The following is a 26,601-nucleotide window of genomic DNA, read 5'->3' as shown; positions in this document are numbered from 1 at the left end:
TTCAGTAATTTAACCAAGTATCTCCTTATATGACTCCATGTCATATTTTGTTTTATAATGCTCCTGTGAAGTGCCTTGGGACATTTTATTACCTTAATAATGTTATATCAATATAAGTTGTTGTTATTGTTACCACAGGAATAGATTGAATGTAACTGAATGCTATTTGTTCAAGATACATAATTCCTACAGCATAATAACCAGAAATATTGCCATGTGAACATGCAAGGACAGAGTTTATCATGTGAGCTGATGCACAGATCCCTTCCTCTTTCCCCAAATAGCATATATGTTAATATAGCATTTGTGTTATCAGTTTACATCCCAGCAGGATTGGGCTCAGTGTTTCCTTGCATCAATCAATGTCAAAGGCTAGGGCAGGATCTTCCCTCAGTAGAGATCAAGTCAATCAGGGCAAACAAGCCAAAACTGTTTCCAGCTCCTAAACCTAGGGTGACACAAAGGGCCGGTGGTTAGCACTGCTGCCTCTCAACCCCAGGGACCCGGGTTCGATGCTCGGGCCACCCTCTGTGTGGAGCCTGCATGTTCTCCCCATGTCTGCATGAGTATCCTCTGGATGCTCCAGTTCCTTCCAACAATCCAAAAATGTGCTGGTTAGGTGCATTGGCCAAGCTGAATTCTCCCTCAATGTACCCAAATTGGTGCCAGAGTGTGGCAACTGGGGGATTTTTTTACAGTAACTTCATTGCAGTGTTAATGTAAACCTACTTGCAACACTAATAAAATAAACTTTAAACTTGGAGTGAGAACAACTTTGTCCCACAAGGAATTTCTATATAGTTGGCATAGTACTATTTCTTAGCATTAAGTGAAATAGAATTCCAAAGTTTCGATAGAATTATGAGAATCTGTGACATTATAAATCATATCAATATGTGATTTCTGGTGAAACAACTTGACCAAGATTTGGAGGTCAAAATAGATTTTTGGAATATTTGATGTTTTAGAACCAGCAATGTAACATTTCAGATAGTTTGCTCCAAACGTGGGCGTGGTGATGATAATAAATGGCTATTTACTTTGGTGTTAAAAACGCCTTTACCAGTGCTCGCAAGGCAGTCTAGAATAAAATGGATGAAATGCAGGATGCCTGGCTGAGCACCAAGGCAGATGAAATACAGGGAAATGCTGACAGAAACAATTTGAAACGATTCTATGAAGCCCTCAACGCTCTCTATGGACCTCAATCTCTCGGGAGTTCCCCCCTCCTGAGTACAGATGGTACAACTCTCATTGCAGAGAAGGCTCAGATCCCGCAGAGATGGGCTGAACACTTTGAAGCCATCCTCAACCAACCGCCATCTATTAACGATGAGGCAATAGGCAGGAATCCCCAGGTTGATATCAACAGCCCCGTGGATGACCCACTGGTACTAGCCGAAGCCACGAAAGCTGTCAGCCAGCTATCCAGTGGCAAAGTCCCACGGGCAGATGCCATACCCACGGAGATCTACAAAGCTGCTGGTCCTGTACTTATCGAGAAACTCACCGAGTTGTTACAGTCCTTTTGGAAGCAAGGATCCATTCCTCAGGAACTTACAGATGCTTTCATCATACACCTCTACAAGAGGAAGGGCAATCGGCAAGTATGCAACAACCACCAAGGAATCTTGCTGCTCTCCATTGCAGGAAAAACCCTTGCAAGAGTCCTGCTAAATTGAGTGGTCACTCATCTGGAGCTGGGCCTGCTTCCAGAGTCACAGTGTGTCTTCCGCAAAGGTTTTGGGACTATTGACATGATTTTTGCCACGCGCCAACTTCAGGAGAAGTGTCAGGAGCAGAATTGTCAGCTCTCCACAACCTTTGTTGACCTCGTGAAAGCCTTCGACACTGTCAGCCAAAAAGGCCTGTGGAGGATCATGTCAAAGTTCAGCTGCCCCCCCCCCCCCCCCCCCCCCCCCCCCGCCAACCCTCCCCACCCAAAAAATTCATTCAGATGGTACGTCAGTTCCATGATGGCAGAGTACTGCATGGCAGAGAATCCTCTAAGGCATTCCCAGTCACCAATGGCGTCAAACAGGGCTATGTGCTCACACACACACTGTTCAGCATGATGTTTACTGCCGTGCTGAATGATGCCTTCCAGGACAGTGTTGCTGGAATCAGCCTCAAGTACAGAGTGGAAGGGAAGCTCTTCAATCTGAGGAGACTTCAAGCTATTACCAAAGTGAAGGAGACTGTTCTGAGAGACTTCCTCTTTGCTGATGACTGCGCCCTGTATACTGGCTCAGAGCCAGAGATTTAAGTCAGAATGGACAAATTTTCCACAGCTTGTGACAACTTTGGACTCACCATCAACATTATAAAGACCAAAGTCATGCGCTAGCCTGCTCCTCATGCACCGTACACAGAATCCATAATCACAATCAAAGGGCAGAAACTACAGGCAGTGGACCAGTTCACTTATCTTGGCAGCACCCTCTCCCAAGCAGTGACTATTGATACAGAAATTAACTGCAGAATAGCAAAGGCAAGTTCTCCTTTCAGTAGACTGCGCTCCAGTGTATGGGAATGTCAAGGAATCAGCCCAGCAACAAAACTGAAGGTCTACAATGTCATGGTATTCACTACCCTCCTGTATGCCTTTGAAACGTGGACTGTGTATCGAAGGCATGCAAGACGGCTCAATCATTTCCACATGACTTGTCTTTGCAGAATATTACACATCAGATGGCAAGACAGAGTACCAGACATTGAAGTTCTCTCTAGAGCAAGTCTACCATCAGTCCACACACTGCTGATGAGAGCACAGACCTGGTGGACAGGTCATGTCATCCGTATGCAGCTCCTTTTTGGGGAACTCCTTGCTGGAAGATGCTCGCATGGAGGACAGAAGAAACGTTACAAAGACACATTCAAGGTCTCCCTGAAGTTGCTTGACATAGACACGACCACCAGGGAAATGCTGTCGCAAAACCGCCCTACCTGGCGCTGCCTCATCATCAAGTGCTGTCAAGCTTATGAAGCAAAGTGCAATGCTGAAGCACAACTTAAGCCTGAGCTGCGCAAGTCCAGAGCCACCAGCGCAACAACTACAGTGCCTACACAAGTCTGCCCAATATGTGCCAGGACATTCCATGCCCAAATTGGCCTGATCAGTCATCTTCGGACATATCACATCCAGCCCCAAAATGACTAATGGTGTCAAGGTCCTCATCGACAACAATGGACGAACAACAGCAAGCATTTTGAAGAATTTATAGCACTGATAAAACCTGCCATTTTGTTTAAGACTTTTTCAACACCAGCATATCTCATCTGGTTCACAGTCTGAAACACAGTTGAAGTTTTAAACTACTAAAATGAATGTCAATTACTGCTATAGCAACAAACTTGGTGTTGTTGTCTCAGTGCAGGAGTGGAAATTCTATTGCAGTTTTCAGTAGTAAGTTAATTTGAGGAAATGATACTGACAACCCAGGCAGTGAAGGGAAGGCTAAATGGGACTGGATGTTAAGGTTGTTGAACTTAGTTCCAGCATGATTAGTCTGTGGGTTGTCAGTGGTCCCATTTTATCCTCAGCCTAATGTCTTTAAATCATTGCATTATGCTAGTCTTAATAATACTGATCTGGGCTTATCTACAGGATGGTATAATAACTATAATAATTACTAATAGGTAATAACCCATAAAGCTAAGGCTTAATCTATAAGACTAGGCTTAATGTCCAAACTGATTTTGGACATCATGATGTGTATTCTATGACATTTACAATTGGCTTACACTAACATACATCAGCTCAAAATTACAAAGTGGTATAAACTTCTGTGGTGCCAAGTTTCATGATGTTACTTATCAATCTTTATGATAGCTTTAAGATAAACTTATTCACGAGAATGTTCAGACTACATGAGGACAGGTATAATCATTGTGAATCTATCTGTACCAATCATAGAGAGCTTGAATGTCAAAACTGAGTCTGGACATTTTCCAGAATGTTGTTGTTAGTCAAAACTTATAAAGCTATCTGTTACAAAATAGTGCCTTTAACATAAAAGGATCTTTTAAATTGTCTTTCCTGCTCGCATTCCTAACAATTCCCTCCTCAGAACTTATAGGGTGACCTGTATGAAGTATTAGGAATGTACCAAACAAATACGCAGAAGGAAATAGCTGAGTCAATTAAACATTAACTCAACAACATGGGTAATATTTCAAAGAGGTGGAGGAGAGATTTAATAGATATGGTAAACATATTGATTTATTGAGAAAACTAAAATAAATAATTTAAAAGGAATATTGTACATCATTTATTGGTTGGTAAGGCATCTCTGGGTGTAATGTGTAAATTAACTGACAAGATTTAACTTGGACTGAACAAGGGATTGATGGTATAACATAGATCATGGATAATGCTGGTTATTTTTATGATAACTCAAACTGACGGGGTCAAGGAAAAACAACTTAAGTAAACCCCTTATGCTCAAGTGCCCTTTTCACCCCAGATGCCTTCGGCAGTCTTGCCCCACTTTTCATGTGCCCTGTGATGCCTTGAGGATGATAACCCCCTGGAATGCTTACTGCTCACTCGCCCTGCCCCACTACGATGAGCCACTGGCATCTGTCTCTGAATGGCTAAGTCCCCTCTGCTTTGTCAGCCCTTTCACGGGGCCCAGCTAATACCCTGGAGCAGCAATGACTAGCTTCCCGCTTTGTGGGCCCTTATTCAGCTAGTGTGCTCCAGACAGCATATGCAGCGATTGTGCGTCTGCAAAATTAAAATTATCCTTTGCAAGCTCTTTAGCAATTCTAATTGGTACTCATATTGGATCGTGCTGGATCACAGGGCCATACTCTCTCTGTCTGGCAAAAATTGGCTGGTGCCAGGAATGGCATCAGAAAACTGATATTTTTGACCACCATCCACCTTGTTCCCATCCCCACCAAGACCTGAAAATTCATCCCATGATGTTAACAAATTACAGTATGTTAATTTTGAACACTTTTCCAGTTCAAGAGGGGAGATGTTGGAGGTTATGTTGGAAGAAAGTGTATTTGGATTAAATCTTGTGTTAAAAATTTCATTTTGCGGCTTAAAAGAAGAGTTTTATCTGCATTTGCTGAAACAGCTGGTTTATCAATAAGGCATCCACCAGCAAATCTGGCATTGTCTTATTATACAAGATAGGTTCAGATCTCGTCTGTAAGCTCTCAGCTTCTATTGGATACATCTATCTGTTTAACAACTAGAGGCCGGATTTTCCTGTAGGCTGCAGGACCCTGACGTTGGGACCAATGGGATCCTGAGTCCACACATGCCGGTAGTGAGACTGGTGACACAATCATCCGGGAGGCACCTTCCTAATTAGCTACTCTTCGCTCGCTGTTTTATTGACAACATTGCTCAGGTGTGCTACCTCTGCTGCTCAGAGACAGCCAGCAATTCTGTATCCTCTGCAGCATGCCTCATCCACGCAGTGGGGTGGATGCTACTGAGGGAGGTCACGAGGCAGCACCATTGGAGACGTGGATATGAATAAAAGTTGGTGAGAGCCAAAGCTGATAGGACTCTCCGAGCAGAAGAGAAACTTCTCTGGTGGAATTATTTAGGCTGTGGGACCTTTCCTACCCATGGTCCTGGCATTGGGGCATTAAACCTTTGGCACTAAGCTGGCTCCATATGTGCATTAAGAAGTCTCACAACACCAGGTTAAAGTTCAACAGGTTTATTTGATAGTAAACGCCACAAGCTTTTGCAATGCTGTTCTTTACTGTGTTTACCCCAGTCCAACGCCGGCCACTCCATATGTGCATGCCAGCAAGGCTTCAAAAATCATCCATAATTGAGCTCTAAGAATGTTAATTTGCGGCCCACTTCCAGGCCTCCCACCACAGGGCTAGAAAACTTCAGCTCTGTATATCTCCAGTATACGTAAGATAAGTCCTGATTCTTTGCTGTAAAGTTTTCACCTATGATACCTCAGGACAAGTAGGTCTTTTGAATGTTGAATAAATGAACCTAATATAAACCAGGAGTAAGAGAAATGTATGTGATGGCATGTGATAAATCTTGGCAAAGAGATTGAGGGGAATAAATCTGCTCGCAAGCACCATTTAAAATGGCACGCCCTGTTTTCTTCAATCCTGTTAATGAGAAATACTGTGCAGAGCCTCCAGGAAACTGATGTAGTCTGCATTGCCTCATTGCTGTGTGATTTTTTTTTCCCATTTAATGTCTAGAACTCTCATTTGTTAGCATAGAGCCAAAGCTCCAACTTTCCTCCATGGTATATTATTCATCAATGAAACTGTTTAACCTGTTCTGTCCCTTTAATGTTCAAGCATATTGAGGAAATTATGGCTTCTGTCAAGCTCCTGAGATCAATTAGACAGCAATTATAGTGCTAGTTTCTGGTTCCTGTCAGAAGAACCAAACAAGAAATGGCTGTTTTTCTTTTTTTTGCATCTGGAATAGCACAACCTGAAAGTTCTTCTCCAAACTACTTATTGTCCCAAATACATCATTGGCTCTTCACTGTCACAGGGTCAAAATCCTGGAACTCCCTCCCTAACAGATCTGTGGGTTTACCTGTACCACATGGACTGCAGTGGTTCAAGACAACAGCTCACCAACACCTTCTCAAGGACAAGCAGGGATAAATACTGGCCTAGTCAGCGATGCCCACATGCCAAAAATAAATTATGAAAAAACAAAGTGCAAAGGGCACACATTCATTTCAATATTAGAAACAGGTAAAAAAGGGAATGATCTTTTCTTCTCAACTGTCTTTCAGGTGTGTCCAGAGGAGTTGGATTTATTCGTTTTGATAAAAGGATAGAAGCAGAGGAAGCAATCAAGGGACTGAATGGACAGAAACCTTCCAGTGCTACAGAACCAATTACTGTGAAATTTGCCAATAATCCCAGTCAGAAAACAAGCCAAGCATTGCTTTCACAGTTGTACCAGTCACCGAGCAGACGATATCCTGGGCCACTGCATCACCAGGCTCAGAGGTTCAGGTAATAACAAAGTACATATCTTAATCTCAGCAACATTTAGGTATCTTATAGAATGTTTTACAAATAAAATTAACGTCTAAAACTGAATCATTCACGTTAGTGCCATTTTTGTTCATTTAATCATCATTTCCAAGTAAAATTGATTGTGTGAAATATGAAACTGAAATATTTACAATCGAATTTGAGCTTCCTACTATGATATGGCTTCTAGTATAAACAACAGTTTTATAATAGCCTTTATCTTGGTTCATAATTCTCATAAAAGGTTAAGTAAAATGTGTACTTTTACCAGAAAGTGGTACTTTAGGCACACCAGTCTGAAATTGCGAAGGTGGAAATGTAAAGAAAAAGGATACAACATCATACAAGTTTAAAGTAGGAAATCAAAGTTCAGAACACTGAATGTAAACATCTTCAATTCAGGAGGCAAAGACTTAGCTTTTGTATTGGCTTTTTGACTCATCTCGTTGTTTTACTGGATTGTAGCCAGAGCATCTCCAGCAATGGCTTCCCTCCACATTGTTACCTTTAAAATCCTGCAAGAATCTGTCCGTGGGCCTCTCTATGGTGACACTGAGTGGAACCTTCTGCTTTTAGACAATGAGCATGAGTGAGGATCATTTCCAGGTTCCAAACCTAGTCTGACAATCAGGGTGTCAATCTGCAAGATTTTCCTGGAGGCAGCAAGTTAAGAGGCCCCTCCTCACCCCAACTATCCAATTAAGGGTGTAGTCAGGTCTCGGAGGATGCAGGGCCATTAAGAGGGCCTGCAACCTTGGAAGAACGGGAACCCCAGTGTCATGATGCTGCCACTTTTGGAAGGAGAATAAAAGGGTGCCCTTAAATACAGTAGAACTCACAAATGGTGGCCTACGGTGTGAAGCCACCCCTGTAGATGGAAATCCCTCCACAGGATGGCTAGTGGCTATAGTTATGGCCAAATAATGGCCGCAGCTCCGCTGGTGGTTAGAAAAGAAGGCATTGTGTATTTTCCCAGGTCAACTGCTGTAAAATCACATCCAGGCTTGTTCCTCAGAGTGGGAGGGGGCTTCATCTGCCACATGGAAGATCTTGGCTGGGTGCCCAATCTGTCCATAATTGGGACTTCATTATGCAGATTGTCTGCCCATTGCTGTCAGGTTGGAAGTAGATTCTGCCGATACCACCCATCTCCAGGAAATTCATCTAAAAATGGAAATGTGCTTGATTCACAATGCATATTTCTCTGAAATTTCTCCCAATCCCACCTTGAAGCCTATGCCACGTGGGACTGAGAAGATTCCATCCATCAGCTGCAGCTATGAGGAAAAACCCAAGATGACATCGATGGCTATCAGAATGTGACCTGGCCTCTCTATGGGACAAGCAATGAGGGCAGCAGAAAATAGGAATCAATGGAGAATAGTTGTTCATTCTGTAGCCAACCTTTGAAACGAGGCTGGATGAAAGACAAGACAAGAACTAGACTTAGCGTCCTGTTCAACCATGAATTGAGTTTAGACCCCATATACTCTATATCGACTGTCGACTTCCAATTCAGTAAGATCACCTGGATCCACTTCTCTCTCAGTTCATCTTCCACTGAAACTCATATTGTCTTTTGGTCCACCGGAACAGAGTCGGGACCAATGTCCTTGCAAGGTGATTTACCATTGCTTTTGGGGAAGTTTAAACTTGGCAGGGGTATGGAAACCACGATGTAACATTATTGAGGCAAAGCAAGACACAAAAAGCTGAGGAAGAGAAATAGCACTAAATCAAGAAATAGTAAGTTATTAGACAGGGTCAGAGTAAGAGAGAATGTAGTGTGGTTTAAATTAGGTTCACTGTGTATGTATGTGAACATACAAGAGTGTGATAAGATTGGTGAGCTACTGGCGCAGATAGCCACATGGAAGATGATGTCAAAGTGATAACAGAGATCTGGGTCAGAAAAACATAAGAACATAAGAAATAGGAGCAGGAGTAGGCCATCTAGCCCTTCGAGCCTGCCCCGCCATTCAATAAGATCATGGCTGATCTGTCGTGGCTCAGTTCCACTTTCCCGCCCTCTCCCCATAACCCCTAATCCCCTCTCTTATCAAAAACCCATCAACCCGCGTCTTAAAAATATTTAACGAGGCAGCCTCCACCACTTCAACGGGCAGAGAATTCCAGAGATTCACCACCCTTTCAGTGAAGAAGTTCCTCCTCAACTCTGTTCTAAACCGCCCCCCCTTTATCTTGAGGCTGTGCCCCCTAGTCCTACTGTCTTTTTTGAGTGGGAAGAGTCTCTCCACCTCTATCCTATCCATCCCATTCATCATCTTATACGTCTCAATGAGATCTCCCCTCATTCTTCTAAACTCTAACGAGTACAAGCCCAGTTTATTCAGCCTCTCCTCATAGCTCAACCCCCTCAACTCCGGTATCAGCCTAGTAAACCTCCTCTGCACTCCCTCCAAGGCCAAAACATCTTTGCGCAGGCAAGTTTAGATACTAAGTATTTCTGGCTATAAGGTATTCAGGAAATGTAGGGAAGGAAAGAAAGGAAGAAGGGCGGTAATGTTCATTAACGAGAATGTTACACTGCTGGAAAAGGAGAATTTCTTCGAGGGATCTAAGACTGAATCTATTTGTTCTAAGAACAGCTAAGAAATAAAAGAGGCACCGTTCCACAACTGGGTGCATTCTATCGGGCTGTCAACTTATGGGGAAGAGGAACAAATTTACAAGAAAAATACAGAGATGTAAGAATTATGGTGCAGCTATTATTGGTCACTTTACTTATGCCAATATCCAGAGGGATAGTCATAGTATAAGGGGAAAAAGAGGCAATAATTTATGAATTGTGTCCAGGGGTAATGTTTTAGATCTGTTGTTACAGTCCAACAAGAAACAAAGGGAAATAAGATGGATCAAGTGAATCAATTGTTAGTATAGGAACAGTTAGAGGACAGCAATCGTTGTATCAAAAGATTTAGGTTGGTTATGGAAAAGGACAAGGAACAATAAAGTGTAAAAATAATTGGGGGGGGGCAACTTCAATGGAGTGAGAATGGATTTGTCTCAGGTAAATTGACTTCAAAGATTGGCAAGTGAAACGCTAGAAAACAATAGGCTGCCTTTAAAGATCACGTAGTTTGGATTCTATGGCAGTGTAGGCAGCGAAGCTAAGATCTCTGAAGACACAGCAAATTGCTGCAATAGAGGATTACCTAAGAAGGGCATTTCTGTCCCCTTCAAACACATGTGAGGAAGTCAGTGAGAAACCACCTCATGCTTCCCTTTTCCCTAATTAAATGTGGTCAGTACAAACAATTCTTACCAAGACAACAGGACCATTCATGTCAATATCTCACTCTATACGGATGTCTATGGTGGACTAGACCACACAACATTGAAGATTCACTTAATCAGAACTCAACAACAACCATTGTTGCAATGATTGGATAGTTTGGAAGACCATTCGACATGGCTCTTAGGTAACAACAATTAGTTTCGATACAATCAAGGTACATTCCCAGAAGGAGGAATTGTAGAACAAACAGATTGAGAGATCTCTGCATGATGAAAGGGAGTGATATGACACACAGAAAAGGATTCATATGACAGATGTGAGATTGATAATATAAGTGAGAACCAAGCTGAATGTGGAAATTTCAGGGTGAAAGCAAAAAAAGAAATAGGAAAAGCAAAGAGAAAGGATCAGAAGAGCCAGAGTGCTACCGTAGAAAGGAATCCTAAAGCCTTCTACAGGTATATAAATAGTAAAAGGAGCACAGGCCCAATCAGGGACCAAGAAGAGGAATTTACACATCGAACCAGAGGCAGAAGTAATAAATGAGTACTTTGCATCTGTTTTTACCAAAGAAGATGTTCCCCAAGTCAGAGAAGGTAGTAGCAACATTGGATGGGCTAATAATTGATAAAGCGGCTGCACTTTATCAGCCAGCTAGAAAGTGGCTGATAGGTCACCAGCACTGAATCAGATGCATCTGAGAATAATGGGGGTGGGCAAGTAAGGAGGAAATTTTGGAGGCACTGGCCATGATCTTCAGATCTTTCTTAGACACAAGGATAGTGCCAGAGGATTGGTGATTTGCAAATGTTACACCTTTCTGTGAACAAGAATGCAAGATCAACTCTGTAACTACAAGCAAGTTAGTTTAACCTCAGTGTTGGGAAACTTTTTAAAAACAATAACTTGGAACAAAATTAACAATCATTTGGACATTTGTGGATTAGTTAATGAATTATCTCATCCTGCATGGATTTACAAATGGCAAATCATGTTTAACTAACTTAATTACGTTTTTAATAAGATAACAGAGAGGGTTGATGTGGATAATACATTTGATATTGCGCACGTGGACTTTCAAAAGACATTTGATAAACTACCATATAACACGATTGTCTACAAAATTAAAGCCCACAGATTAAAAGGGACAGTGGCTGCATGGATACAAAGTTGGCTGAATGACAGGAAACAGAGGGTGGAATTTTTAAATATTTTTCTAAATGCGGAGGCACACAGTTCCAATGGCACTGTTCCAGCTGGTCAGAATGGTGTGCACTCACACCCAATTCAGCAACTTGAGTCTCATTAATCATGCACACTTGAACATTTGCCTGAATCATCTGACAGGTCAGGAGCTAGCTGATTCGTCCTACCCACCATCAACTAGCAGGTTCTGAAGTCGAGGAGCCACATGTAAACTCCAGTCTAACATACTCAGGTCAGTCCCTCCAGCCTACCTGGGCCTGATTTTACCATTTTCATTTTAAGTGCCGAATCTGGGCACAATTCAGATCCAACTTGGAAACCTGTTTTCAGACGCCCCCATATTCACGTAGTCTGGAAAAAAAATCATGAGTCTGAATTGGGCTGTGGACGGGGCTTATCCCACTCAAAACGCGGCAGATAGGAGTTTTGAAGTGCGCATGCACAGTGAGAAAAGATTTGAAAATTTGAATGATCTGGCCTCTCTCTGCCCCCCCCCCCCACCTCCCCAACCAGAGATATGTCTGATCCTCCTCCCTTCCCCCAACCAGAGAATGATCAGGCCATCCTCCTCCTCCCCCTCCACCACCAGAGAATGATCTGTTTCTGCACCCCCCCCGCCCCCCCCACCGTCCTGAGTTAGAGAGCTGTTGGAAGCTGTGACCTTACCTCTTCAGAAGGTGGAGTGCCCGAAACAGACCTTTGTTGAGCGTGTCTGTTTCGCGCCGAATCTGAATTTGCGACGCAATGGTAAAGGGAGAAGTGCTGGTAAAGTTGGATGGACAGCCTATTAATTCAATTTAAATGCATGCAAATGCATTTAAATTGCTGTTGCGCCTATTCAGGCATGATTTGAATCACAGCCATTTTCGGGTTTTGGTAAAGTGGGCATCTGCGCAGACGTGGGCACAGATCGCATTATTGGCCTCACACCCGACTTTACCAAGTTTTCATGATGTAATGGTAAAATCGGGCCTCCTGTCTTCACAAGGTCACGCAGATTGTCTGGAAACCAGATGCAATAGACAAGCACCCCAAGAAGAAGTCTGCACCCCAATTCAACCACCATGTCCTCGAAATGTCTCGATTCAAGAAATTTGAGTGCAGAGGCGTGTTCTCTGCTCAAGGCATGGCTCCAGGAAGCACACCAATCTCACCTGTCTGGCCTGGGAGGCCATTTCCCAAGAGGTCAACATGAGGTAACTGCGCCAGAAACACCACGTAGTGCAGGAAACAGATGAATGATCTCATCCACTGCAGCTGAGAGCTTTCTCAGCTTCGTCCACTATCATATTCTCAGCGTGGCATCATGTACTCAAACGTCAACTCTCTTCACAGATCTCACACATCCATTCGTGAGTGATACATGTCAACAGTCATTCACTCACGACCATAGATTGTGGATGAATACAATTATGGTGCAACTATTGGCCCGTAGTGCCTCCTGGATGCTCACTTTCGAACTGCAAAATCTTGATAGAAAAAATCTATCTCTTTCATTGGCGGCACAATGGTTAGCACTGCTACCTCACAGCACAAGGGACGGCCACTGTCTTTTTGGAGTTTGCACATTCCCCCCGTGTCTGCACGGGTTTCTTCTGGTTTCCTCCCACAGTCCGAAGATGTGTGGGTTCAGTTGATGGCTATGCTAAATTGACCCTAATGTCAGGGGACTGATTAGCAGGGTAAATATGTGGGGTCACGGGAATAGGGCCTGGATGAGATTGTGGTCGGTGCAGACTTGATGGGCTGAATGGCCTCCTTCTGCACTGTAGGGATTCTATGATTCTTTTAGCATGGTGGCAGTGCAACATAACACAATGGAGAGTATCCTTGATGTGGAAGTGGAACTTTGTCTCTGCAAGGGCTTTGGTTTGGTTATTCCTACCAACATTGTCTTGAACAAATGCATTTGCAACAGATCAATTGGTGACAGTAAGATTCCTCCACCCACCCCAGCAGAGTACCTTCTCTGCTCTCCAAAATTGATGTGCAATATGGAGCAGTACTGATTCACCTGCTGAGGGGAGTGGAAAGTGGTAATCAACAGAAGGTTTCCTTTCCCATGTTTGACCTGATGCAATGAGACTCATGGGGTCCAGAGTCAATACAGAGTTGGAATGGAAGGCAATTCCCTCATGATTGTATATAACGGTGCCTCCACCTCAGGTAGGTGTGTCCCGAGAGGGCTGAATTTTCCATTATCGTTTTCAGTGCCAAGGTCGATGCCAATTTAATTCCTTTCAGACTTGGCAGCAAATAGAAGGTTATTTGATCATTTATTTCAGTGTAAACCACATTGCCATATGTCTGGACTCACATATAGACCAGACCAGGTAAAGTCAGCAGATTTCCTTCCCTAAAGGACATTATTGAACCAGATGGATTTTTACTACAATGGTTTCAAGGTCACAATTATTGAATGTAATTTTTTTTTAAATTGTAGCTTTAGTAAATGGATTTAAATTCCATCGGCTGCCATGGTGGATTTGAACTGATGCCCCAATAGTATTAATCAGTGATATTACCACCAAGCCATCATCCTCCACCCCATTAATCATATCCTCATTTATTCCTCAAACTCTAGCCTTTTGTGTGCACTTTCTCCAATTGAGCCTAGGTCTTAAGTCACTATGCCACACAATCTGAATATCTCCTCTCATCCTTACCTTTGGTCATCCCTCCTAGTAGTTCCTTCTTTGGCTTAACATTTATTTTTGCCTGTTTACCGCTCCATGAAATGCCTCAAAATGTTTATGTTAGAGGGAATGTATAAATGCAAGCATTTGTTGTCACTGAAAACCCTCAATCACACTTCATATTCCACAAGTGATTGATTTAACAACCCCCAGAAGCAACAAATTCAAGCAACATAGCCATGCCTCACGTGGAATAGAGTTCCTATTCTACAACTCTTATTCATTCTGCTTATAGCTATATTACGTAACTTAAAAATAAATTCAGTTGTTTTACTTAAGACTTAAATTGATACAATTAGAATTTTATTACCAAGATACTAACTAAGGAGATTGTATACAATGTGCTATAGTTCAAACTGGAAGTTAAAAAATTGAAGGTTTCCTTTGATTCAAGGCCTTGCATTATAAAATATTTCAACATAAAAATGTCATAGCTATAATAAATAAGCTACACACAATAACCTGTTTATGATGTAGTGTCACCAGGGCTGTGTGCTGCAAGGACAGTATTTCCCTCAATATATCTCCAGTTCCTGGATAAGAGCATTCCCTACTAAGATAGCCACAGGAAGTCATGTGGCAGATTGATGAGGAATTGGTGCATTGAGGATCAGCTGTGCAGCTTTATCACACCAGAGAAACAGAGTACTGAACCCTGATAGGAAAAAAAAAGAAGCCCACTTGTAGAGCGAGGAGAGAGCGGGCTGCCTTGGAGAGGGAAGAAGTTACAGTGGGCAAAACTATGTAAAATTAGGCTCAAATAGAATTGGGTATTTATTTCCCTTTCTTTGTTTTGATGAGTATCTGAAGACCAGTAAATAAATATTCACCTTTATATTGTATCTAGACGACTGTGAGTTATTGAACTAAGAGAACTACCCCATTTATTGTAATCCCCAGCCCCTAGTGATTCACAATGACATCAAATTTAAACATGGCAAATGAATCACAAATGTTACACAATTATATTTGATGTTAAAACATTTTTAACAAGGGCAGAGGGCAGATGCCTATGACATCACTAGCTTGAAACCCAGATGACTTTTCATATGTGGGGCTCATTTGTGACCAATTTGGAAGTTTGTTGAATGATAATACAGGACTAACAGAGGGAAGGATAACTGGTAATGCAATAAGACTTTGTGTACATTTTTAAGACAGGAAAATGAGCAGATAAACCAGTATCACAGCAATTAACTGATCTCTTGAGTCTCATGCTGCAGGGTAATGTCCTCCTTGTTAAAGTCCCTTGCCTCCATCCTGATCTTTGTGAAAAGTGGAATGCTGCTTTTGATCTGCTTCCTTCAAATGCAACTTTTCTATAGAGCACCATGCAGCTTACAACCACGATATGAGAAAATCTTTTGGGGGACATAGTGGCGATGAGCCCCAAATTTGTTCAGACTCCTAATTCTATGTTTCGGTAGCCCTGCTGTCTGCTTGGTAATCATCCAGATGATCTCATTTTGATCAAACCTTTGATACTTAAGTATAGTGAGGTAACAGATTGGTGTCATGAGCAAGTTTTATAGGGTGTAACCTTGGTCCGCAAGCACCTGTGATGTTAATTGGTGAAAGGGTCAAATATTGGGAGTGTTGAATTTCAAGGGATAAAAATGTTATGACAGCTGCATATGGGAACTTGTTTCTGTGGTCAGAGACCAGCTATGTATTAATGGAGTAGTTACCTTTCCTATTCAAGAAAGCTGCTGGCTGATGCTACATGGACCTAGGCAATAACATACTTGAAATAAAGAGAACCAGCCACTGCTGCAAATCTCTGAAGTCACTTGTGTTGTGTACCGACACTGGGGACCTTTTTGAGTCAGAGTAGGCATTCAGCCCGTCAAGCCTGCTCCACTATTCAAATAGATCATGGCTGATCATCTGCCACTACGCTATTTTCCCCCACTATCCCCATATCCCTGGATGTCATTAGTATCCAGAAGTCTAGTGATTTTTGCCTTGAACATGCTTAGTGATTGAGCTTCCACAGCCCTCTGGAATAAAGAATTCCAAAAATTCACCACTCCCCTCATCTCAGTCCTAAATGGCTTCCCCCTTGTTTTGAGATAGTGTCTCCTGGTTCTAGACTCATCAGCCATGGGAAACAACATATCTACATCTGCCCTGTCATGCACTATAAGAATTTTGCAAGTTTCAATGTGCTCATTCTCCAAAATTCTAGGGAATACAGGCCTAGTTTCCTTAATCTCTTCTCTTAAGGCAGTCCCATCATTCAAGCCATTAGTCTGGTGAACATAGAAATTATATGCAGGAGTTGTCTATTCCACCTTTCGAGCCTGCTCCGCCATTCATTATGATGATGGCTAATCAGCAAATTCAATATCCTGAACCCTTGCCCCCCATATCCCTTGAAATCCTTAGCCCCAAGAGCTGTATCTAATTTCTTCTTGAAATCAGACAACATTTTAGCCTCAATTACTTTTTGTGGCAGTGAATTCCACATATTCACCATTCTCTGGGTGAAGAATTTTCTCCAGTTCTAAAAGATTTACCCCTTAACTTTAAACTATGATCCCCCTAATTCTGAATTCCATCACTATCAAGAACATTCTTTCTCAATCTACCCTGTCTAACCCTGTTAGGATTACATAAGTTTTTATGAGATCCTTTCTCACTCTTCTAAACTCACAGTGGTACAGTGGTCAGCACTGCTGCCTCACAGTGCCAGAGACACAGACTCAATTCCGGATGCGGGTGACTATTTGCATGGAGTTTACATGTTCTCCCTGAGTCTGCATGTGTTTTTTCCAAATGTTCTTGTTTCCTCCTACAGTCCAAAGATGTGCGGGTTAGGCTGATTGGCCATATTAAATTTGGAAATATTTTATTTGCCTCTCCATCCATATTATTTCTATAGATTGTGAACATCTGTGAATCCAACACCGATCCCTGAAGTACTCTACTAATTATAAACTACCATTCTGAGAATGACCCACTTGTTCCGATTCGCCATTTTCTGTCCGTCAACCAATTCTCAATCCATAGCAGTATATTACTTCCGATCCCATGCACTCCACTTTTGTTTATTCATATCCTGCGTGGTACCTTTTCAAAAGCCTTCATGAAATCCAAATACACTATGTCTGCCCCTCCCCCCTTATTTTGAGGCTGTGCCCGCTAGTTCTGCTATCCTTTCTAAGCGGGAAGAATCTCTCCACCTCTACCCTATCTAGCCCCTTCATTATCTTGTAAGTCTCTGTAAGATGCCCCTTCAGCCTTCTAAACACTAATGAGTATAGACCTAATCTATTCAATCTCTCTTCATAAGCTAACCCCCTCATCTCCGGTAATACTTCTGCCAGCCTTAAGATTCTGACATTTCCCTACCACCGACAGCAAACTAACAGATCTTTAGTTTTTTTTTCCCTCCCCTCTTTAACATTTTCTACTTTCTAGCCAGTGTACCTTTCCAGAGTTTATAGAATTTCAAAATATAACAACCAATGTATCCATTCAACACTTTGGGATGTAGCTCATCTGGTCCAGGTGATTTATCAACCTCAAATCCAATTATTTTTTAGATTATTGCCTTTTTATTAATACTAATTTATTCCCTCACTTTCACAAGGCTCTTTGCTCCCTAGTATTTCTGCTAAATTTTCTTTACCATATTCCATGAGGACAAAGTAATTTTTCTGCCATTTCCTAATTAATTATAAATTTTCCTATCTCCTCCGATAATGGACCCCTATTTGTGCTTGCTAATCCTTTCCTTTCACATACCTAAAGAAACTTCTACAGTCCAGCTTTATGTTGTTCACTAGTTTGCATTCATTTTCCCTTTATCAATTTCCTGCACCTCCTTTGCTGAATTCTAAATTGTCCTCAATCTTTGGCTTACCACTTTTTATGGCAGCTTTGTAAGCTGATCTAATGCAATCTTTAATTTTCTTAGCACAGTTGATTCATCATCCCTATTAGATTTTTGTGTCTTAGAGGAGCATAAGTTTGTTGTAGATCATGTAATATTTATTAAAATACTATACGTTGCTTGTCAATCATCAAATTTTTTAATGTATTTTCTTAATTCGCCACAGCCAAATTGTCCTTTAAACCTTAATGGTTCCCCTTGTTCAGATTTAAGACCTTAATTTCAGAACGAACAATATCACTTCTAAACTTAATGTAAAATTCGATCATATTGTGGTCACTATTTCCTGAAGGCTTCTTTACAACAAGATAATTAATTAACCCTTTCTCATTACATAACATGGGGGTGGCATGGTGGCACAGTTGTCAGCACTGCTGCCTCAGCACCAAGGACCTGGGTTCGATTCCCGACTCGGGTCAATATCTGTGCGAAGTCTACACGTTCTCCCCTTGTCTGCGTGAGTTTCCTCCAGGTGCTCCGGTTTCGTCCCACAGTCCAAAAGGCATGCTGGTTAGATGCATTGCCCATGCCAAATTCTCCCTCAGTGTACCCGAACAGGTGCCAGAGTGTGGTGACTAGGGGATTTTCACAGTTACTTAAATGCAGTGTTAATGTTAGCCTACTTGTGACACTAAAAAATCAGCAGCTAACATTAAATCTAAAATAGCCCAATCCCAATTCTCCTATTCCTCTGCTCATAAGCATGAGACACTGAGAGTAATCCTGATATTACTGCTTTTAAAGTCTTGCTTTTTAATTTCTTTTCTAACTCTCTAAAACTTGCTTTCAGGACCTTATTTCTACCTCAGTCATTGTGGACAACAGGCTATGGCTGTTCACCCTCTCCTAGAAAAAAATCCAGCAGCCATGCTGTGACATCCTTGACCCTGGCACAGGGGAGGCAGTATAGCATTCTGAAGCCACATCAGTGGCCTCAAAACCACCTGCCTTTTCCCATAATTAACACAGACGTGGTTCTTGCTGCACTCACCTGGGGCACATTGCCTTCACCAGTATCCTAAATGGAAAACTAGTTATCAAGTGAGATTGACTCAGGAGACTCCTGTGTTAACTGTCTGGTTCTCCTCAACTGTCTGACGTCTCCCATTCCTTCTCTGCCTGTATGTCCTAATTTGCAGTGTGACCACCTCCCTAACTACTATCCACATAATTCTTAGCCTAGCGGATGCACTGTAGTGACTCCAGCTGCTGCTTAAATTCTGAAATGATGTGGAGATGCTGGCGTTGGACTGGGGTAAACACAGTGAGAAGTCTCACAACACCAGGTTAAAAACCAACAGTTTATTTGGTAGCAAAATCCACTAGCTTTCAGAGCGCTGCCCTTTCGTCAGGTAAGTGGGAGTTTTGTTCACAACAGAACTTGTGAACAGAACTCTCACTTGCCTGACAAAGGGGCGGCACTTTGAAAGCTCGTGGATTTTACTACCATATAAACTTGTTGGACTTTAACCTGGTTTGTGAGACTTCTTCCTAAATTCTGAAACACAGAGCTCAAGTTGCTGTAGCAGTGACACTTCATCCATATGGTGCATCCAAGACTCTCCACATGCACAAGATGCAGCTTCCACTCAGCTGAGCAGCCCTGCCATACCCTAACTTTACAAACTAATTACTATAAATAGAATTACCAGGTTTTCACCAATAGCTTCTTCTGTACTGAACTAAGAACCAAATACTGGAGGCTGAAAAGGGTAGAAAAAGAAAGGACAATCTCTTTCACCCATCTCCCCTCTTTACCAAACTCCCAGCTTCTCATTCTGTGCAAGGCATAATCCATGAATTGCATACTGAAAACTGATGGAAGACCCCTATAGCAGTTGGGAAAGAACCAATGGCAGAGAAGTTAATGGCTGTGGTGACTTCGAGCACCGTTGGTTAAGCAGTGGCCAGGAACACCAGACAGACAATCTGCTTGGAGAAGTGCAATCTGCTGATTCAGTACTCCAGATAAATCCCAGAAACTTACTTTTGGCTTATGTATCCTTTGTGCTGTGAATGGCCACCCACGAACAGTTCTCCAATACTGGACGTGCTGGACGCTGAGATGGCGGCTGTTATTTCTCTTCTTCCAACTGTTGATTCTCATGAAACATCCATGAAAAGGAGATAAAATTTACTAAGTAAGGGAAAAAGAAAATCATAAAGATGCAAACTGGATACTGGAATTTCCAAGCAACACAAAGACACCCAGATCCTCTGATTCAGTTACCTGGATCTAAGCACCTCTTCAGATCAGTTATGAGGTTCTGGAAGAGCAAGCTTTCAGGTTTTATCTGCAAGTCTGGTGGGACTTCCCTGACTTGGCATTAAAAAGATTTTGGGACCTTAATTACATCATAAGACCCTTTTTCATGTCTTCATAAAAATGCCACTTTCATCAGACAAGCGCCTCAGTCAACGGCTGTGTGATTAAAATGGCAGCTGTAAAGTATGGAACGGTAAGCCCTCTGTCACAATCAAAATGTCCTCTTACCTGTCTGATCTGGTTGGCAGAATTAAAATCATCCCTTTAGCTATTATAAAGTACAGGCTTTTTACACCAACCATTTATCAATAAAAAACTGGATCTGCATTTAATGAAAAATGTGCCTTACTGTATAGTAGACAGAACTACTTAATATTTGTTGCATTAATGCGAAGTATAAAAATTTTAAAAAAGATCAAAACGAAAGTCTGACTGGGGAAGTACTAGTTACTAGATTACATCTTTTGGAAGTTCTAGATCTCTTGCTCAAAATGGACCATTTAGCAGGAGTTCCACTGAATGAGTTACCATCTGTGAAACATTAACCCAAGGACCTCCTTCTCTTTTCAGGCTGGACAATTTGCTTAATATGGCCTATGGCGTAAAGAGGTAATTAGAACTCCACGGACTGCCAGATGTCCATGTTGGCACAGATTGTTAATTTATTTTGACTAACTTTTTTAATTTCTTTCACCAGCATGTCAGACTTTTGTTTCAGACTTCAGTTCTTTTGGTTCTGTTAAAAAATGACCCATAACTCTTTTGTTTACACACTTCTTTAATTTGCAGGTTGTTCTATTTAGTTGATTCAGGTGCAACAGCTACAAATGATATTGTACCAAAAATGCTGGAGGGCAAGTACATTGGCTATTGCTGCTGATTGAGCTTAAAGGGAAAGATGCCTTCAGTGACTCCATGTCTCATGATCAATGAGAAGCAATTTACCATGTGTACACCCTGAATGAAGTATATTACTTGAAAATTTTTCATAAACTTTTCAGTTGAATAAAGAAAACTGTGTGCACCTTTATCACAACGTTTGGAATTTTTACAGTTCTGTTTATTTCCCAATGTTTTCTGCTTTATTCATAAACCCAAGTTACATTGTGATTTATTAGAGCTTCAAATGCAGTTTGAATTTTACTTCAAGGCTAGACTGAGGCCGATTTTTGCAAAGAACTATGCAAATAATGGGAAGGAATATCAGGACAGAAGTAATTAACCATTGTTTATTTTAAATCGGGTTTAAACTGTTGTATTTATCACATTTGCCATTATTCTGCAATATATATGAATTATACAAAATTCAGTATTAAGTTTTGTATGTGGAAGAAGCTGAATTTGAAGCCCCAACAAAGTGAAAAAAAAATTCTCAGAGTGACTGCTGATTTTCAAATTTTCTTGAAAAATATTTCAAATAGAAAAGCATAAAAATGAAATTCTGATTATGAGCTGTTTAGATACATGTCAGAAAAATATGCACATGATAAGCTGTAACAAACAGGTTAACAAAATATTCTTTAAAAATTTTGAAATATATTTATTATAGTAAATGTTAACCTTAGTTTATTAAATTTTATGTTAGATATTTATCCAAAATACAAAATTCATCAATTATGAATTGATCTAATCTCTCAAATATCCGAAGTAGCAGTTTTCTTTGTTTGACAGATTCTCACCAATCACAATTGACGGCATGACCAGCCTTGTTGGAATGAATATTCCTGGACACACTGGAACAGGCTGGTGCATCTTCGTCTACAACCTTTCCCCTGACTCAGATGAAAGTGTTCTCTGGCAGCTGTTTGGACCATTTGGAGCTGTAAACAATGTCAAGGTCATTCGTGATTTTAGCACAAACAAATGCAAGGGATTTGGGTTTGTCACCATGACAAACTATGATGAGGCAGCCATGGCAATTGCAAGCCTAAATGGATACCGCTTGGGTGATAGAGTTCTGCAAGTATCATTTAAAACCAACAAAACCCACAAATCCTGAAGTGCAGATATAAGTGTTACATTCAAGAACAAATTGAACTTTAAAAGGCTTATACTAAAAATGGACTTCATAAGCCAGTGTTGCCTAAGTATTAACATAGGATATCCTGTGATGAAGCAGGAAATGATTTTATAATGCTAGAAGATTTGATGCATTGAATGTTCTTTCATAGCTGTTATTGTTCAAAATATACATAGATAAAATGCAGGAATTTTTACCCAGCCTGCTACTTTTTCTACCTTCTTTGAAGGTGGACCTTTTTAAGTCACCCATTCACATTTAAAAGATGAAGAAAAAAATTGACATTTTTAAAGAAAACTTCTCAAATATACACCTAAAATTGATTTCTTAAAACAGCCACCCTCCCCCACCCTGTCCCCCCACTCCCTGTTCAAAGAAACAGATCTGCTGAAGTGCTTTTGCAGATGTTTTAGTTATTCCCTTTACTTTCTATCATGTAAACATGAAATAAGTTCCTGGTTGGGAAGGGGAAAGGGGGGACACCTGATGACATGACTTAACTTAAACAATGTTGCCAAAGAGATGGTCTCTTTGCTGAAAATGGGTTTCAAAAGATCTATTTTTATAAAAAAAGGAGAATTTTTACAGGATCTGGATTTGAAAAAAAGTATTTTGACTGGCGAATATGGGGGATAAAGGACAACTTTGTCATGTTCATACTGTTCTGGTACTTTTTAGGATCAAGATGTATGTTTTAAATTGGGATATAGATTGATTTTTGAACGATGGGAAAAAACAGATGATGTTCATATCTTTCATAAAGTAATAATCGGGAGTGATCTCCCCAGGCACACAGTTCCCCACAGTCAAAACCCAAAAGCAAGGAGATTAGTTGCTAGAGTTTTTTTTAAGTCATCAGTAACAGCCGGGCAATATCATTAAAATTGCTGAATTGTTTTTTCCTAAAATAAATGTCAGAACTTCCTTAGTTGAAGCAGTAGGTAGGTGCTAATGAAATTACATATCTTGTACTCTAAATAAGAACTTGTTTTTTCTGAACTGATGTTACTTGTTTGTGTTGAATTTGTTGAAGACTTTGAATCCATTTTAGCCCTTGATATTCCATTTTGGCAAACAGAACACTATTGGCATTGTTTCATCCAATCATTTATTTATTTTATTGCTGATCTGATGCATATTGCCAAACTGAATTTAGCTAGTTAGTTATTTGTGTTTATTTTATCTATGGAGAGATGTTTCTTAAGTTTGTGTCTTGTATATAAAAATTGATTTGTTTTTATTTATGAGTTGTAAGAACTTGGTTTAATTGTTAATAGGACAATGGTTCCAGATGATACTAAGTGAAACTTAGGTATCTAAATATTTACTTGTGCAGAAATAACAAAATATTGTTTAATATATTGTCATGTTGGTTGTGAATATTTTTTTTCATATTTAGGGATGGACAAATTGCTTTTATTTTCCATTACGCAGAGCGGAAAATTGAGCTACGGGAACAAAATGGCTGAGGGAGGGCTCTCCTTAGTCCAGTGCACTGATAACTTTAGTATGTTGTGCTTTGTAAGAGTAAAGAGGTCATGCTCTTCCCTGGGTACTAGAAAAGTAACTCGCTATGCATAATATAGTTGATAGTTAAATTTGCTATTGCTTTTGTCTTGTTAACCTTTTCAATAAAGTTGTCTTAATAGTACCGTTGTTATGGTTAATGTGCTTATTTTGTGCATTTTCCATGCTAAACCCACTAACTGCATGTAAAAGAAATAGTTTTAAATTGAAGGTGGATTATAGTGAGCAAGTGTGTAAGGATGCATCATATAATTTATCACTAAAAATGCTAGACTAAAATTTAACAGAACCCTCATGCAATGTTCAGGGATTATATATTACCATCTGCTGTGAATGAGCTGAATTGCTGGGAGAGTTTGCTGCATTTACTAAGCATTAGTGGGGAAGGCATGTAAAATTTTCTCTACAATGTGTTTGTTTAATTGGAATATTTCTAGGACCAGGCAGTAAAATATACACTTCAATAATTATGAATGACTTAATGTTAGCATAGCTAATTTAGATTATTTCTGAAAACAGCTGTAAATGTTTTTTTCATAAAACTGTTGTGTTGAATTATTTGTACTTTTAATGTCAAACAATAAACTGAAGTGTGCAGAATCTTGTGTTCTCGATGCCATGTTTCTGTGTTCTCACATTGATTGTGTTTCAGCACTAGATTTGTAGATAACCTTACCTTAACTGAACCTAAATAACAGCTGTCCTGCTGGGAGCTTCAAGGAATCCTCCATACTCTTTTCAGAGAAGATTTAGCCAACAATGTAAAGTTTACTACTATGTTGCCTCACTCTCCTTCCGCCCATATTACAGTAATATCACACATTAGGAGTGGAATCAAATTTGAATTTTGGCTGGCAGAGTGCACCAGATCAATGCACTGAAGAAGTTGCTGTAATTTTGAAGTCTCATTTCTGCTCCTTTCCTGATTGGAATATCAGGAAACATGGGCAGATAATGCATGGTGCAGACTTCATCCATGTGTCATTAAAATCAGCAACCTGTACCATCAGAATTTCTGTCAAAGTGAACAGAAAGTTTCCTGTTAACCACAGAATTTTACTATGAATCTGCTGCTGTGTTGAACCCCATTTGAAGAAATTGCATTGGAGTTAAGATGAGTGGAAGTCCTGCCCTATCAGAACTCCACTTTGAAGAGTATCCCAGCCATTAACTCCTAAATGAAAGTTCAAAGCAAATCCAACATCCCCGAAGTCTAATTTTGTTAAACACAGTATGAAGGAAAAGGCAATCAAAGTAAGGCATCTGTTATTTTAAGATTGAAGCAGCAACAGTCTCCCTGGATCACGTATTTATTCCTCACATGATAGAAATTGGGTTGCCCAGACTAGACCTTAGAAGCCTCCTTTGTTGCTTCTTTCCATATAGTTTTGAAGGAATCCATTCATGTTTTTTTTCTGTAACTACCTTCAATAAAATACTTTATACAATTTCTTCGACATTTATGCATTTCTGAAAATATTTTAAAGCTTTCGTCACCATCCACTGTCATTCTCACCCTGACTCAGAATTTGCAGGACAGAAACAAGCTATGCAGCCCAATTGGTTCATGCCAGTGTTTATGTGCAAAGAAGCTTCATGTAAACCAACGAGTATATTACAGTCATAGAGGTCTACAGCATGGAAACAGGCCCATCAGCCCAATTTGTCAATGTCACCCAGCTTTTACCACTAAGCTAGTCCCAGTTGCCTGCATTTGATCCATATCTCTCTATATCTATCTTACCCATTACCCATGTCTAAATGCTTTTTAAAAGTTAAAATTGTATCCACCTCCTCTACCGTCTCTGGCAGCTCATTCCAGACACTCACCACACTCAGTGAAAAAATTGCCCCTCTCACTTAGACTTAAGCCCTCTAGTTTTAGACTCCCCTACCTTTGGAAAAAGATGTTGACTATCTACATTAGCTATGCCCCTCATAATTTTATAGACCTCTATAAGATCACCCCTAAGCCTCCTACACTCCAGCCTCTCCTTATAACTCATACCATCATGCCCCAGTAGCATCCTAGTAAATGTTTCCTGCATTCTTTCTAGTTTAATAATGTCCTTTCTATAATAGTGTACACAGCATTCCAAGTGTGGCTTTATTAATGTGTTGTACAACTTCAACATTTCATCTCCTGTATTCAGTGTTCTGACCAATAAAACTAAACATGCTGAATGCCTTCTTCACCACCCTGTCCATCTGTGACTCCACTTTCAAGGAGCTATGAATGTGTACTCCTACATCTCTTTGTTCTATAAACCTTCCTAACACCCTAGCATTAATTGAGTAGGTCCTGCCTCAATTCGATCTATCAAAATGCATCACCTCAAACTTAGTAAATTAAACTCCAACTGCCATTCATTGGCCCACTGACCCAATTGATCAAGATCCCATTGCAATCCCAGATAACTTTCTTCACTGTCCACTATGTAACCAATCTTGGTGTCATCTGCAAACTTATTAACCATGCCCCATAAATTATCATCCAAATCATTACTGTAAATAACAGTGGATCAAGCACTGACCCCGGAGGCCTCCAGTTTGAAAAGCATACCTCCACAGCCACTCTCTGTCTTCTGTCAAGCCAATTTTGTATCCAATTGGCTACCTTACCCTGGATCCCGTGAGATTTAATCTTATGCAACACCCTACCGTGCAATACTTATCAAAGGCCTTGTTAAAGTCCATGTGGACAACGTCGACTGCAATTCCCTCATC

At 40.7% G+C, this 26,601-nt stretch overlaps 1 protein-coding gene across 11 annotated transcripts in view; it reads left to right on the top strand.

The window, feature by feature from the left end:
- Nucleotides 1-24,387, top strand: part of elavl4 (ELAV like neuron-specific RNA binding protein 4) — a 73,877-nt gene extending 49,490 nt beyond the window's left edge. For 7 of the 11 annotated variants that reach the window (XM_080195497.1, XM_080195487.1, XM_080195486.1 and 4 more), the window contains 3 exons: nt 6,756-6,981; nt 20,898-20,936; nt 21,999-24,387. In XM_080195497.1, the coding sequence (XP_080051623.1) occupies nt 6,756-6,981; nt 20,898-20,936; nt 21,999-22,326 (593 nt within the window). In that variant the 3' untranslated portion in view covers nt 22,327-24,387. The remainder of the gene's footprint in view (nt 1-6,755; nt 6,982-20,897; nt 20,937-21,998) is intronic. The other 4 variants (XM_080195494.1, XM_080195491.1, XM_080195496.1 and 1 more) reach the window with 1 other exon arrangement.
- The last annotated feature ends 2,214 nt before the right edge of the window (nt 24,388-26,601 follow it).

This window comes from Carcharhinus amblyrhynchos, chromosome 9, assembly GCF_965287045.1.
Source record: "Carcharhinus amblyrhynchos chromosome 9, sCarAmb.v2.hapA, whole genome shotgun sequence".
Classification (NCBI taxonomy): domain Eukaryota; kingdom Metazoa; phylum Chordata; class Chondrichthyes; order Carcharhiniformes; family Carcharhinidae; genus Carcharhinus; species Carcharhinus amblyrhynchos.
The sequence above is the reverse complement of the archived record's forward strand: the minus strand, read 5'-3'. Positions and strand labels throughout refer to the sequence as shown.